Below are 13382 nucleotides of genomic sequence, written 5' to 3' on the forward strand. Positions count from 1 at the left end.
CATAAAAGGAATGGGTAAAAATAAAACAGGAACACTCAGGGGAAATGGGAAAAATTATTACTTTAAGATGTGAGAACATTCGAAACTATATCAAAACCCTTAATTTAGAAACGGGGAACATAGGGTAACAGAAGAAGTTCAATACATTCACGCAAAAGGGGTATACAATGATGTTCCATGAATGCTCATAATCCGGAGATTATTTTTAGGAGCGTTCTCTAATCCTCTGGTTTTCCCAGAATACCTATTCCCAATATTTTTTTATTTTTCTGAATATTTTCCATCTACAACATCCCCATATTTTGAAAACTTATGTGGAATAATATTTCAATTTTTTTATTTTCTTAATTCCCCAGTTTACTTGATTATTTATAAAATTTTAGTACATTTTCAATAAAATTAGGTTTTGAAAATAAAAATTTATTATTAAGGCATTTTTTTTATAAATCTGCATATTCTTTGTTTATAATGAGTTTTGGGGTTGTATTGGGCTTATCAGCTTTTTGTTATTATGAGTTTTCGGATTGTATTGGGTTTACTAGTTTTTGTTTATTTTGAGTTTTCGTGTTCGCAAAGGCATACATCGTGTGCTAGTGTTCCTAGCCTTTTCTTTCCAAGTCTTTCTCCGTGCATATGTGCAACATGACAACACATATTTGGTCTCTTTGGTCACGTTTTGGCTTTTGCGTGTGCGTATTTTCAAAAGCGAAGTGCATGTGCTAGTGTGTCTAGTCTTTTCTTTCTAACCCTTCCTCCGAGGGTACATGAAAAACCAAATCCTCTGTTCATGACAGGAAAATAGCTAGTCTCCCCAAAACTAGTTGAATCTAATATTGGTACCAAAAGCCTAAAATTAGGCACACATGATTGATATGGCTTCTCACCCGAACCACTATGATGTTCAACAAATGACCCGACAGTCTATTCAGCATAAAAGGAATGGACGAAAATAAAATAGGGACACTCAAGGGAAATGGGGAAAGTATTACTTTAAGATATGAGAATATTCAAAATTATATCGAAATATACGGAAACATTCATAGAAAAAACCTTAATTTTGTGACGGGGAACATAGGGTAACAAAAGAAGTTCAATACATTCATGCAAAAGGGCTATACAATGATCTTCCATGAATGCTCATAATCCGTAAATTATATTTGCAAACTTTCTCTAGTGCTCTGGGTTTTCCAAAAATAATTCCCTTTTATACTTGATTATTAGTTAGATTTTAATATATTTTCAATGAAATTAGGTTTTGAAAATAAACAATTTAATTCACTTATTAATTGATAATTATTTTTTATAAATCTTCATATTCTTTGTTTATTATGAGTTTCTAGGTTGTATTAGGTTTATCGGTTTTTGTTTATTTTGAGTTTTCGGGTTGTATTGGGTTTATCTGTTTTTTGTTTATTATGTTTTTTTGTGTTTGCAAAAGCAAAGCGCGTGCGCTAGTGCATCTAGCCTTTTGGCTCAAAGCAGTCTTTCTCTGTGAGTACCTGCAACATGACAACAATAAAATTTGGTCCCCCAAATAATTAAGTTGATCTAACCTTGGTTCCTAAAAAAAATCTAAATCTAGGCAAACATGACTGAGTTGGCTCCTCACCCGAACCGATTTTATGTTCGGCAAATGACCCGACGGTCAATTCGGCACAAAAGGAATGAACCCCAAAAAAGGAGCATTCGGAGGAATGAAAAAAAAACTTAGAAATGCAAATATTTGAATCTGGATTAAAAAAATGAGGAATCATTGAATTTTGGCAATGGGGCAGGGTAACAAAAGAAGTTCAATATATCCGTGCAGAGTGGGTATAAAATAATCTTCCATGAATGCTCATAAACCCAGTAATAACTAATAACTTGCAGGATTCCACTACTTTTCTAAAGGAGATGGTCCATTTGCCTCAAACTTTAGAGGGGCACGTTTAAGACTTTATTGAATGTTCGTGAATTATTTATGAACTTTCTCTAACTCTTTGGTTTTTCCCAGAATACATATTCCCCTTATTTTTTTCTAATTTTCTAAATATTTTCCAATTGTAACATCTCCATATTAAAAAAATATTTGGAATAATTGTTCAAATTTATGTTCTTCTTTTATGTTATTTTTAATTAGTTTTTTTGGGAAAATAGAATTTTATAATAAACAATTATTTCACTTATTAAGTGATCATTAATTTTGTAAAATATGCATATTCTTCCATTGATTTATTATGACTTTTCATGTTGTATTGGGTTTATCGGTTTTGTGGTTGTACATAATCATGCATGATACTATCTCCACGGTGCATAGTATCATAACTTGGTATCATAGTGACATTATTTATTGTTATGCATGACACATACTAGCAGTGGAGGATTCAGCCCCAGGCAGCCCGGGTGGTGGCCTGGGGCATGAGGCCCAATTCGTTTGTTGATTGTAGCATTTACTGTAGCCAGAGTGCTATAGTAAACATAGCCTGCCTGGGGCCTGGTCCATTCCTTGGTCCGCCACTGCATACTAGTACATCATTTAATATGATATGGTATCATATCATGACACTCAACCATCTATTTTCCCATTTAATTGTGTGTCACCTCAGCAAAAATGTCTAGTTAAAATGCATGATACTCTGATACTTCCATTGTGACCAGCCTAAGGGACTAACTAAAAGTCAAGTTTGGCTGATTTAGGAGTTTAGGGACCAAAAGCACGCCAAAAAAAAATTGGTTTTGGTTTTATTTTGTTGATTCTCGGGTTTTAGGATATTTTTAATTAGATTTCTATATCTCTTCACAAAAGTAGGTTTTCAAATTAAATAATTATTTCACTTATTAAGCGGCATATTTTTTTAAAATCTGCATATTATTTATAATGATTTGTCAGAGCCTATTGCTCAATCAGATTAAAAAAAGATTTGAGTGAGACAAGGGGCTAACTGAAAGTCGAGTTTGGCTGGTTTACAAACTTAGGACCAAAGGCACCGCCAGCATAGACAGAAGTAAAATTATTTAGTTTTCTGGCACATCTAGTTTCACTTCTGTGAAATCGGAGCTCAAAAGGCGGGAAAAAGAGAGTAGCAGCCCCAGGATAGGCAGGCATCCTAGCCTTGCCCACACAGCACTCATGCTCGGAGTCGGATGTGATGTCTCCCCCCCCTCGTCCTCCTCATGCGATTGGCTTATTATTATCCATCCTGTCTGTCCGTGCAACATGTCACCGATGAGGTTAGCTAAAATGTCATTCAGATCTAGGTAGGGGATCACACAGTGGCTGCAGCCTGCCTGCAGGTCAAGAAAGCTTTAACAAAAAGACTATGGCGGGGCGCGAGTCCATTGTTTTCTTTTCTATGCTTCTCTCTCCAGGGCCTGACCAATGGAACCACGCGGCGACACAATACGAGTCCGCAATGCGTCTTTTTTCAACACCGGAGAGAAGGGAGGCACCTTGTCAAGGGTTAGGTGCAGGGGAAGGTAGAGCGGCAGCGCATGTTGATGTTGGTTACCCTAACCCAAAGACCCGAGCCGCTGGGGCACACACACACGCACGCAGCAAAGAATCTGCTGCGGTCGCCGGTAGGAAAGCGACCGGTTGTTCAAGGGCAGGCACCGGCTTAGGGGCTGTTTGGTTGGTTACTCAAAATGCCACACTTGTTTGGCCACACTTGTGGCACGCCAAGGATTGTGGCGGACAAAATCAGCGCCACACTTGTGGCGAGAAATTCTGCTGGAAAAAGCTCTTTGCATGTGTGGCATGCCAAACCTTCATCAGCAACCAAACAGCTGCCTACGGAGCCGTGGCGTGCCGCACCTTTGGCGTGGCAAGGTAAGGCCGCCAACCAAACAGCCCCTTAGTCATCGCCAAGAACGCACCTTGGCTCCTGATTTCCTGTATACAATCTTCTGCAATCATCAGCAGACCAGGGTAGCTAGCTAGGTAGCTGGTACATGCATGGGAGCAGGACTACTAGGTAGTGCTAGCAGCCTGCAGCTTGCGGAGCTCGAAATAATTATGTTTGACGTCGCAGCTAGCTCTCAGCTGCCAAGATTACTTTACAATGGAGTTATTATTGTAGAGATCCTGCTCAACTGCTGACAGTCCTACAAAACCGAATTGTCTAATGCCGCCATTGTCGGACTAGCTGCAAGGATCAAAAGCTTCCAACCGAAACATGATCCGTCCTGTTCTCGCAGACACTATTTTAGATGCGCAGCGTGCATGCACGATTTGTTTTGTTATTTAAACCAAGGAAGCATGCAGATAATTTCCAATTCAGAATGTGAGCCTCGCCGGCTACTATTATATGGATATTTTACAGGAGCACTCGTAGTATATTGCGTCGAAATGATTAGCGAGAGATAGCGTTCCTGCTGCCCTGATTCCCTCATGGAACCAAATAAGAAATGCGACGCGGCACCGATCATGCATGTGCGCCCACTCCGGTCGTCTATGTGCATGGAAGGCATGCGGTTAGATGGTCAAGGCACTCTCTTGCCAAATTGGGCGCCCCAATTAGTCTACAGCCAAATTGCTTCCATCACGAAACTGTCTGCGATTTGAGGTAGCGGCTCGGAGCCCTGAGGTGACAATTTCTTCCTGGATGCAATGCAACAAGCGTTATTTGCCGGACACACGGCCACGTCTCCGGTCAAATTTGGGTGGATGGATAATGCATGCAGGAAAGTGAAGTTCAAATGCAACCCGGCCTCCAGCTCCAGCCTCCAGTAAACATCCCATTCCTGGGCCTGGTAGAAACCTAAATCAGCCAACAGTAAACATCACGTGTGCTTAATTACGTGGATCAGCTCAAGCAGCACTCCCCAAATCGCAGCAATTTTACAAGTAGTTCTATATATGCATGCTTTGAGAACACATAACAAATTTACCATTTGAACGGCTACTAGTTACCACCACATATATATTATCCCATATCCGTACTTAACTGTGGACATTGAAAACTTCGGCGCTGAGGCCGTTTAATCAAATCATACCATACCCGTACTCGATCGGGGACGACGTTTTTCCCTTTGAAACGAATTATTAAAAAGGAGCAGCAAAAACATGCGGTCCAATTATGATTATTCATTCGCTTTTGATCGCGAGCTCGACTGTTTGTTGCGGGGTTGCGATCCGCCACCGTCCTGCAGCTGCAGTTCCCCCGCGGGTTATAATTGGGGAAGAAAAATAAAAACGGGACGAATTAGGCAGCGAGTCTAATGAATCGTAGGGTGCAGGCTAACGCTGCGCTGATTCGCCTATCGGAGCCTCCCAACAGTGCTGCGCGTACTGCGATAAATTTGGTTCCAAGCAAAGCCGCTTTATTTGCTAACTGTTCCCCGCCATTAAGAACTGATCTGGACGAATCATGCAAAGGAGGAGAGATCCGTTCCGTTCCGCGGCCCGTCCCTGTCCCGGTTAACCTACTTTTTCTTGTGTGTGTGTGTGTTTTCGCCATTGCCAGATCATGAGCCATGGACTGTCTGGGTGCCGCCGTGTCGCCGTGACGCGGATCGCCGGGGCGGGGGCACACGTCCGGTCGTGGGGGCGACCACGCGATCCCGCCGGTCCCAGCCGGACATCGTACGAGGCACGAAAGGAGAGAAGAGAACCCCACCAAGACCGCGGCGGCGCAACGTCGGCAGGCCCGCCCGCGGCCGAGGAAATCAGGCGACCGGGAAATGAACTAGCCCGACAGAATCACAGACACACGCAAGGCGATCCGCCACCTTCTCGTCGGGGACGGATGGATCGATCGGGACGGACGGGCTCAGGTGTATAGTGTAGCGCAGCCCAAGTGTAGTGGTGACAGGTGGGGCCGGGTTTGGTGAGCGGTGGGGACGGGGGCAGCGGCAGACACATGAGCACACGGACCAGGCCGTGGCTGGCTGGGTGTCAGCTGTCGCAGGGTCAGGGGACGGGACGCGCAGCAGCCAAAGTTTCACCCCCCGCGCGTGTATATATACCGGCGGCCCGGCCAGTGTCCCGGTTGCATCTCGCACACCTCCGGCACAAGAGAGCGCAACAGCAACAGCTAGCGCGGATTATTCGGGCTAGCTAGCTGTTTGAAGCGGTGGGAGGGAAGGAGGGGCCGATGGGGAAAGGCCGGGCACCGTGCTGCGCCAAGGTGGGGCTCAACAGGGGCTCCTGGACGCCGGAGGAGGACATGCGCCTCATCGCCTACATTCAGAAGTTCGGCCACGCCAACTGGCGCGCCCTGCCCAAGCAAGCAGGTAATGCCTCGCCGTCGATCGAACAGTAGCATGAGTTCATGCCAATTTTTGCTTAAGGGAGAACTCGACTGATGCATGTGATGTGTTTTGGTTCGACAGGTTTGCTCCGGTGCGGCAAGAGCTGCCGCCTCCGGTGGATCAACTACCTCCGGCCCGACCTCAAGCGCGGCAACTTCACCGTCGAGGAGGAGGAGACCCTCATCAAGCTGCACAACATGCTCGGCAACAAGTGCGTTCATCGCTTTCCTTTTGCAGCACCCTGAAGAAAGCTCCATACATGTGTAATCAACTGCAGTGGGCTAACAATTGCTGTCCAGGTGGTCCAAGATCGCGGCGTGCCTGCCGGGGAGGACCGACAACGAGATCAAGAACGTCTGGAACACGCACCTCAAGAAGCGGGTGGCGGCCAGCGCCGGGGAGCAGAAGAAGGGCGGGGCCAAGGGCAAGAAGAAAACCACCTGCGCCGACGTGCCGGCGCCGTCTCCGTCTCCATCCTCTTCCACAACCACCACGACCACCACCACGACCAACTGCTCCAGCGGCGAGTCCGGCGAGCAGAGCAACACCAGCAAGGAACTAGAACTAGAATTGGAGCTGGAGAAGATCGAGATCCCCATGCTGGACCTCGGCTTCGACCTCGACATGCTGCTGGACACCGTCACCAACACGCACTGCCCGGCCATCTCTTCGGCGCCGACCTCGCGCTGCTCGTCCGCGTCCCCGACGTGCGTGGTGGACGACGGCGCGCTGCTCGACCTGCCGGAGATCGACATCGTGCCGGAGCTGTGGAGCATCATGGACGGCGAAGGCGGCGCCGGCGCCTGCGCCGAAACGGCGCAGGTCCCGTGGAGCAATGCGGCGCCGTGCGACGGCAAGGGACCAGAGGCGAGCGCCGCAACGGCCGACGACGAGGACGGAAAGGAGTGGTGGTTGGAAGATTTGGAAAAGGAGCTGGGCCTGTGGGGGCCCATCGACGACTACCAGTACCAACAACCGGACCCGCAAGGCCTGTCGGGTCGCGCGGACCCGCTCTCCGCCAGCGTGGACGACCCCGTGTCGTCCTACTTCCAAGCCGGCCCCGCCAGCGCCACGTCAACCATCCATGGGCCCGAAGCCTCTGCGGTTCTCACAGACATCCCCATGGGTCTATGAGATCACTCGGTATATATAAACCGTCCGATCTCTTAGTATAGAAACAAGCACCGCGATCGGACGGCCACGACTGATGCTAGTACACAACATATACATGTACAAACTGTACAACTGTACGCCTGCAACAGGAGTACGTACGTACCCAGCACGAAGACTATACGAAAAAAAGGGATATAGTTAGGCTAGGAAGCACACACAAGCTCGAGGAGATGCTTAAAATAACTTTTCCACACATGCGACCACGTTGCGCCGAAGCAGCAAAGTGGTGCGACGCAAACAAGTCAGAAACGGGTCAAGGTTTCCGGTGCTAATGAACCCGGGATGTAACTCAACTTCAACTGTCAAATGCCGCACACAACAGCGACCAAGTACGGATGCGCGTGCCGTCACGGTGACGCCAGCGCTTTATCATCCAAGAAATTCCTGCTACGGTTTTGGCCGGGCCAATCGGCTCCGACACCTTTGTGCTTTTTTGACAAAAAATGATCTTGGTGAAGCCTGTCTCCTTCCACCTTTCCCATTCGCTGCTCATGTTTTCTACTTCCTGTAACCACTTTGGCTCTAGTTTACATTTGCTGTCGTGTCCTTGAGTGAGCAGGCTGCATGATTGATTCATTTGTCAGTAGGGCGTCGTCGCGGATCATGACATGGAGGTAGGTTACCTAACACGGGATCCGGACAAGCTACGGCCGGGTCGTATTGGGCGAGTAAAGTTTTATTTGTAGTGTAGGATAAAAAAGGTGACTCTTGGACTCGAAGTGCTCTGGGAAGAAACTAGAGTACCACCACTGCCTACTTGTCTATCTATATGATAAAACCTATGTAAGCTGCTTCGTTGTCGATGGACCATGGCTCCAAATCTCACGTGGTGGAGATGAATGGTACGCCTCGTTGAATATTCCGCGTCCTTCACCTAAGCTCAAGTACATCATCATCAAGCATAGCGCAACAGCAACCCTTGTTTCGTCATCCACTGGTACCGGAGCAAGAAAATGGGCTTAGGCCTTTTACAATGCTAGATGCTTAGAAAGATGTTTTAAAAAATAAATCGGATTTTTTTGAAGCATCAGTGACTATTTATATAAAAAAGACGCCTAACTAAGCAACTATCCTGTAAAAATAAGTACCGATGCTTAGAGAAAGTTTAACTTATTTCTCTAAGCACCTTGCATTGTAGAAGGCCTGTCTAATTTAGGTCCATGATAATATATATTTTATGTGTTCCGAAAATATATATTTTATGTGACGTGGTTTCTTATTTTTCCCGGAACAAGAGACTGGCAAGTACAATAAAATTCATCTACACTGGATTTATCAAGAAAATAAAGTCATCTACACTGGGCTAATCTTATTTCCTTGATGGGCTGGAAGGATTTAACTCGTCTAACCACTGGGCCAACGGACAAGTATGAACAACAGAATTGTATTCCGACTTTAGGTCCACCAAGGTCAATTGTTTTTTTTCCTGCAAGGCAATATATTTCGCAATTTTGTCACTAAAATAAAATAAAATTTGGCAGCTCTTCTCCCCCCTACAACAGCAACAAACCCCCGACCCCCAACCCCCGGAGGAGCAAAAGCGAAGCGAGCTCCACCCCGCTCCACGATTCCGCCACCGGCGACAACTCCGATCGAGCTCCGGCCATGGCGGTTGCGTCCGCCGTCTCCTCCTCTTCGAGGGCGCTGGGATCTCACCGCGACGTCCCCGCCCATAGCTTCTCGGCCGAGGCATTCTCCTCGTCCTGGTCGCGCCCCGTCGAAGCGAGGCCGGTGTCGTGTGGCGGCGGCGGCGAGGATGACGTGCTCGACCTGGACTCCCCGTGGGTGGCGGAGGGCGAGGCGGAATCGAGGTTGGAGGCGGCCGCGGCGGCGGGACTTCACCTCCGCGCCGAGGAGGAGGGGGACGAGGATGAGATACGAGACAACCGGCAGCGACAGGAGGACGAGGTCTGGTAACTAATCAAATTGGGGAAACTTCGCTAATCTCGTAGCATTGGTCTGTGGTGTGAGAATTGCAATGCAATTTCTCTGTTCGTACGACTATGGTGCTGACCTGCAGCGTTGGGAGTATTTGGAATTACCAGGATTTGGGCGAGGGTTTTGCCAGAGAATAACTATGAGAACTACGAAATTCTATTAAGAAATATGTTGCTGGTCCTTTGCACTATTTCAATTTGGCGCTTGTAGCATTTTAATTTGAGTTACTCCTGTCCCGCAAATTGATTTTGAATTACTTCTGGATCCTGGTAAATTGCATACAAGGGAAAGAAGCTTTGTTTTACGCGTGTACTGAATTTAGGCTGTGTTGATTCTGAATTTATGAGTGTCTCCGCTTCATCCAGCATTGTTACTTTGCACTATCGTATAACAGGTCATTTGTTTGCTCACTTGATCTCATCATTTACTGCAGTTGATGGCATTGGAAGCGATATATGGGGATGACCTGGTTGAATTTGAGAGCAAAGAAGGGCTCCATTATTTCCAGGTTTCCTGTGCTGGCCATATGTGGTTTTTCAAATTGCCATCAGTGATATTTCCTCTTCTTCCCAGGAAGTGAAAATATGGGTTTAATGGTTTTTCTTCTTTTTATTTAATTACAGATTTACATACATTATGATCTGCATGATGGCGCTGAAGTGTGTGCTAAATTGTCTTCAGCTAGTGGAAATCGAAAAGATGGATGTCCTAATGATTGTACAGAGGAACATGATGATGAACCAGATGAATTCTCTTACACGTGCAACTTTGAGCACCTGCCTCCTTTGATACTGACATGCTTGCTTCCGAAGTCCTACCCAAGCAAAGACCCCCCATATTTTAATGTCACTGCTAAATGGATGGATGGGCATAATGTTTCTCAACTCTGTGAGATGCTTGACACCATTTGGGCAGAGCTACCAGGGCAAGAAGTGGTATACCAGTGGGTTGAGTGGATACGTAACTCTTCTTTGTCATATCTCCTGTTTGATGGTAAAATCACATTGGGTTCAGATTGTCCAACCCACAAAGGAGATAACCGTGCAATCTCAAGAAATCTCTCACTGGAGTCTGTGATCCCTTCAATGCTTAATTACAGCAGTAAGAAGCAGTACGAAGCTTTTCTCGAGAATCTCCATACATGCAGGATATGCCTTAACCAGAGCAAAGGTAGGCCTTTTCTCTTTTTGCTTGTTCGTGCAGCCATACCAATGATTATTCCGTTTTAATGGATTGGCCTGGGCTTTCTTTTGAAGAATACCACTTATTCTATGGCGATCAGTCCACACTGTACTTTGTAATCTTGTTTAACTGTGCCCTTGTGGTAACCAATACCTGGCTGATATGTTGATGCTTCATAGTGGTGATTAAGAACCAATGAACCTGTTATTTATTTCTAGTCGAGTTTCTTAAGAAACTGAATGAGGCTCATTAAATTCATTTCCTTAGTAAACTAACTTCCATTCTGAAACAACCAGGTTCAAACTTCGTCAGGCTTCCATGCCAGCACTTATTTTGTGTGAAATGCATGGAGACCTTATGCAGGATGCATGTGAAGGAAGGTACCGTGTTTCATTTGGTGTGCCCTGAGACGAAATGCAATGCTTCTATTCCACCATATCTGTTGAAGAGGCTTCTGAGGGAAGAAGAGTTCGAACGTTGGGATAGGCTTGCTCTTGAGAAAGCATTGGACTCGATGTCAGATGTGGTTTACTGTCCCAAGTGTGCGATCGGTTGCTTGGAAGATGAGGATAACAATGCACAATGTCCAAAATGTTCCTTTATCTTCTGCTCGTTTTGCAAGGACCCACGCCATCCAGGGAAACAGTGTCTAACTGCAGAACAAAAGCTCCAGCGCAAACAGGTAAAATATCAGCATTGGTGGAAACTTAGAAAGTTAGAATCTAGGGTATTTTGTTTCAAACTTGCATTCATATTTAACTGTGCAGTTCATATGCATCTTGGTAGAGTGTAGCTCAATAAAAGTCTTGTGGTTTAAATCCTTCAATGATACAATTAAGATCTTTGGACAGTACCATACACCTTTGGACCTCTTTGCTGCGGAGTTACTTATCAACTGTTGACATGTTACTAAACATTTTCTATCCGTTGTCTGCAATTTTATGTTTGCAGGCGTCAGGCAGGATGACTGAGTGGGAGATGGTAAAAGAACTGCTGAGTATAAAAAAGCTGTACAGAGATGCTATATTATGTCCAAAATGCAAGATGCCCATCAGCAGAACTGAAGGGTGCAACAAAATAGAGTGCGGCAACTGTGGTCAGTTCTTGTGCTTCCGCTGTGGCAAGGCCATAACTGGATATGATCATTTCAGGTAGACTGTTCAAAATTCAAAGTTACTAGGTTCTTTAAAAGCAAGGGAATCCAGTCAGGATCATGGGCTTAAGTATCTTTATCCATGTGTGATTTGATAAACTATAGCGTAAATCCATCCACTGTAGGAGTAAAGGCTGTCAGCTCTTTGCGCCTGTTGACAATGACACGACGGTGTGGCAGAGGCGAATGGAAGTGCTGAAAAATGAAAGAGTCATGCGAGCTCAGAGGCGCCAGGTAGCTGGAAGCGATACCGTGAAGTGTCCAAAATGCCGTCAAGAAGTACTCAAGGTAACTAAACCTGTCTTTCGAATCTGGAATATGACAGAAGTGGCATCCATTCTGGTCAGTTTCGCAAGGGTGGTTACTGATGACTAATTTAAACATCGTCAGTTTATCTCTCTATGCATGATCTAACCAATGACCATATGCATCCAGGATGATGATAAATACATTTACTGCTGGACGTGCCGAGCTAGCTATTCCACACGGTCCAAGCAGCACGGGCAGGGCAGCAGCAGGTCGAGGATGCGAGGCAAAGGGGCCATCAAGGATGATCAGGGGGATGCATGAAGCTGAAAAGTTTGTAGAGTTGTTCCTGTGCTACCGTTGTCACAGTTTCGCAGGATTTTGCCGTTGGCGTCAAACGCTGGATCTGACGTTATGTGTAGCTGAATACGACGTTACGCGTATGGATAAATGACCATACCTGACAAGCTAGGGTAACTGGGTTGGAGAAACCAGAATGAGAAATTGCCGATCGGTGTTTCTACTTTTCTCAACAAAAGCTCGTGTATCTCAGCGTGCCCAGGGCCTTTTGTGCACACAGTTAACGTACAGTATATATGCAATAATTCTGTAAAGTTACGGCTCGGCATGCAGAATTGCTATGTTCTGTCCTGATTCTGTCGTTCAACTCGACTTGTAAATTCAGTTTGTTGGACATAAACACAAGCAAGTAGTATAATATAGTACAACCAAGTACTACATTACTAATGCTTCTCTAAATAAACTTCGTCATAAGGAATCTTTCATAATACATGATTCTTTTGAAGAAAAGGCAGGCGCTCTGCCATTCAGTTTGATGAAAAAAAAACATATTTTCAATAATAATGCCTCAAAGAGGCATTGTTTTCAATAGAACCGGCACTATTGGAGTCTCCTGGGTCGTGTGAGAAAGCGTACTGTGATAAACCTCACGCATTTTAACGACCATTTTGCATGCTCATGAATTTTAAAAAGTGTTCACAAATTTGAAATTTGTTCTTGATTTTTTTCCATGAGATATTTTTTAAATGTTCATGAATTAATAAACAAATCATGAATTTTAAAAACTTCACAAATTTGTAAAAAAATTGTGACTTAATAAAATGTTCGCAAAAATAAAAACTACTCCCTCCATCCCATAATGTAAGACATTTTTGGAAGCTAAGATAGCTTGCAAAACCGTCTTATATTATGGGATGGAGGGACTATTCCTGAATTTTACTAATGTTCAAGAATTAGGAAAATGTTCCTGAATTTGAAAGAATGTTTGTGAATTTGGAAATGTTCAAAAATTTGAAAAAATGTTCATGAATTAGGAGAATTTTCACGAAAATGATAAAATGTTTGCAAATATTTAAAATGATCCCGAATTTTAATAAGTTCACAAATTGAGAAAAATATTCATGAAACCGGAAAATATTCATGGGTTTTAAACATGTTC

The 13382-nt window shown here is 45.0% G+C and overlaps 2 protein-coding genes across 2 annotated transcripts; both read left to right on the plus strand.

The window, feature by feature from the left end:
* Window positions 1-5977: 5977 nt before the first annotated feature.
* LOC147986619 (myb-related protein Zm1-like) lies at window positions 5978-7955 on the plus strand. Its single transcript, XM_087544836.1, has 3 exons — window positions 5978-6213; window positions 6313-6442; window positions 6531-7955. The coding sequence occupies exons 1-3, from the start codon at window positions 6075-6077 to the stop codon at window positions 7363-7365; spliced, it is 1104 nt and encodes a 367-aa protein (XP_087400962.1). The 5' UTR covers window positions 5978-6074; the 3' UTR covers window positions 7366-7955.
* A 921-nt stretch (window positions 7956-8876) lies between these two features.
* On the plus strand, window positions 8877-12657 carry LOC125529226 (uncharacterized). The gene is made up of 7 exons (XM_048693632.2): window positions 8877-9312; window positions 9776-9850; window positions 9966-10512; window positions 10821-11206; window positions 11476-11675; window positions 11803-11965; window positions 12113-12657. Exons 1-7 carry the CDS (start codon window positions 9010-9012, stop codon window positions 12245-12247), a joined length of 1809 nt encoding a protein of 602 aa, XP_048549589.1. The 5' UTR covers window positions 8877-9009; the 3' UTR covers window positions 12248-12657.
* Window positions 12658-13382: the final 725 nt, after the last annotated feature.

This window comes from Triticum urartu, chromosome 2A, assembly GCF_056163025.1.
Source record: "Triticum urartu cultivar PI428250 chromosome 2A, HENAU_Tu73, whole genome shotgun sequence".
NCBI lineage: Eukaryota > Viridiplantae > Streptophyta > Magnoliopsida > Poales > Poaceae > Triticum > Triticum urartu.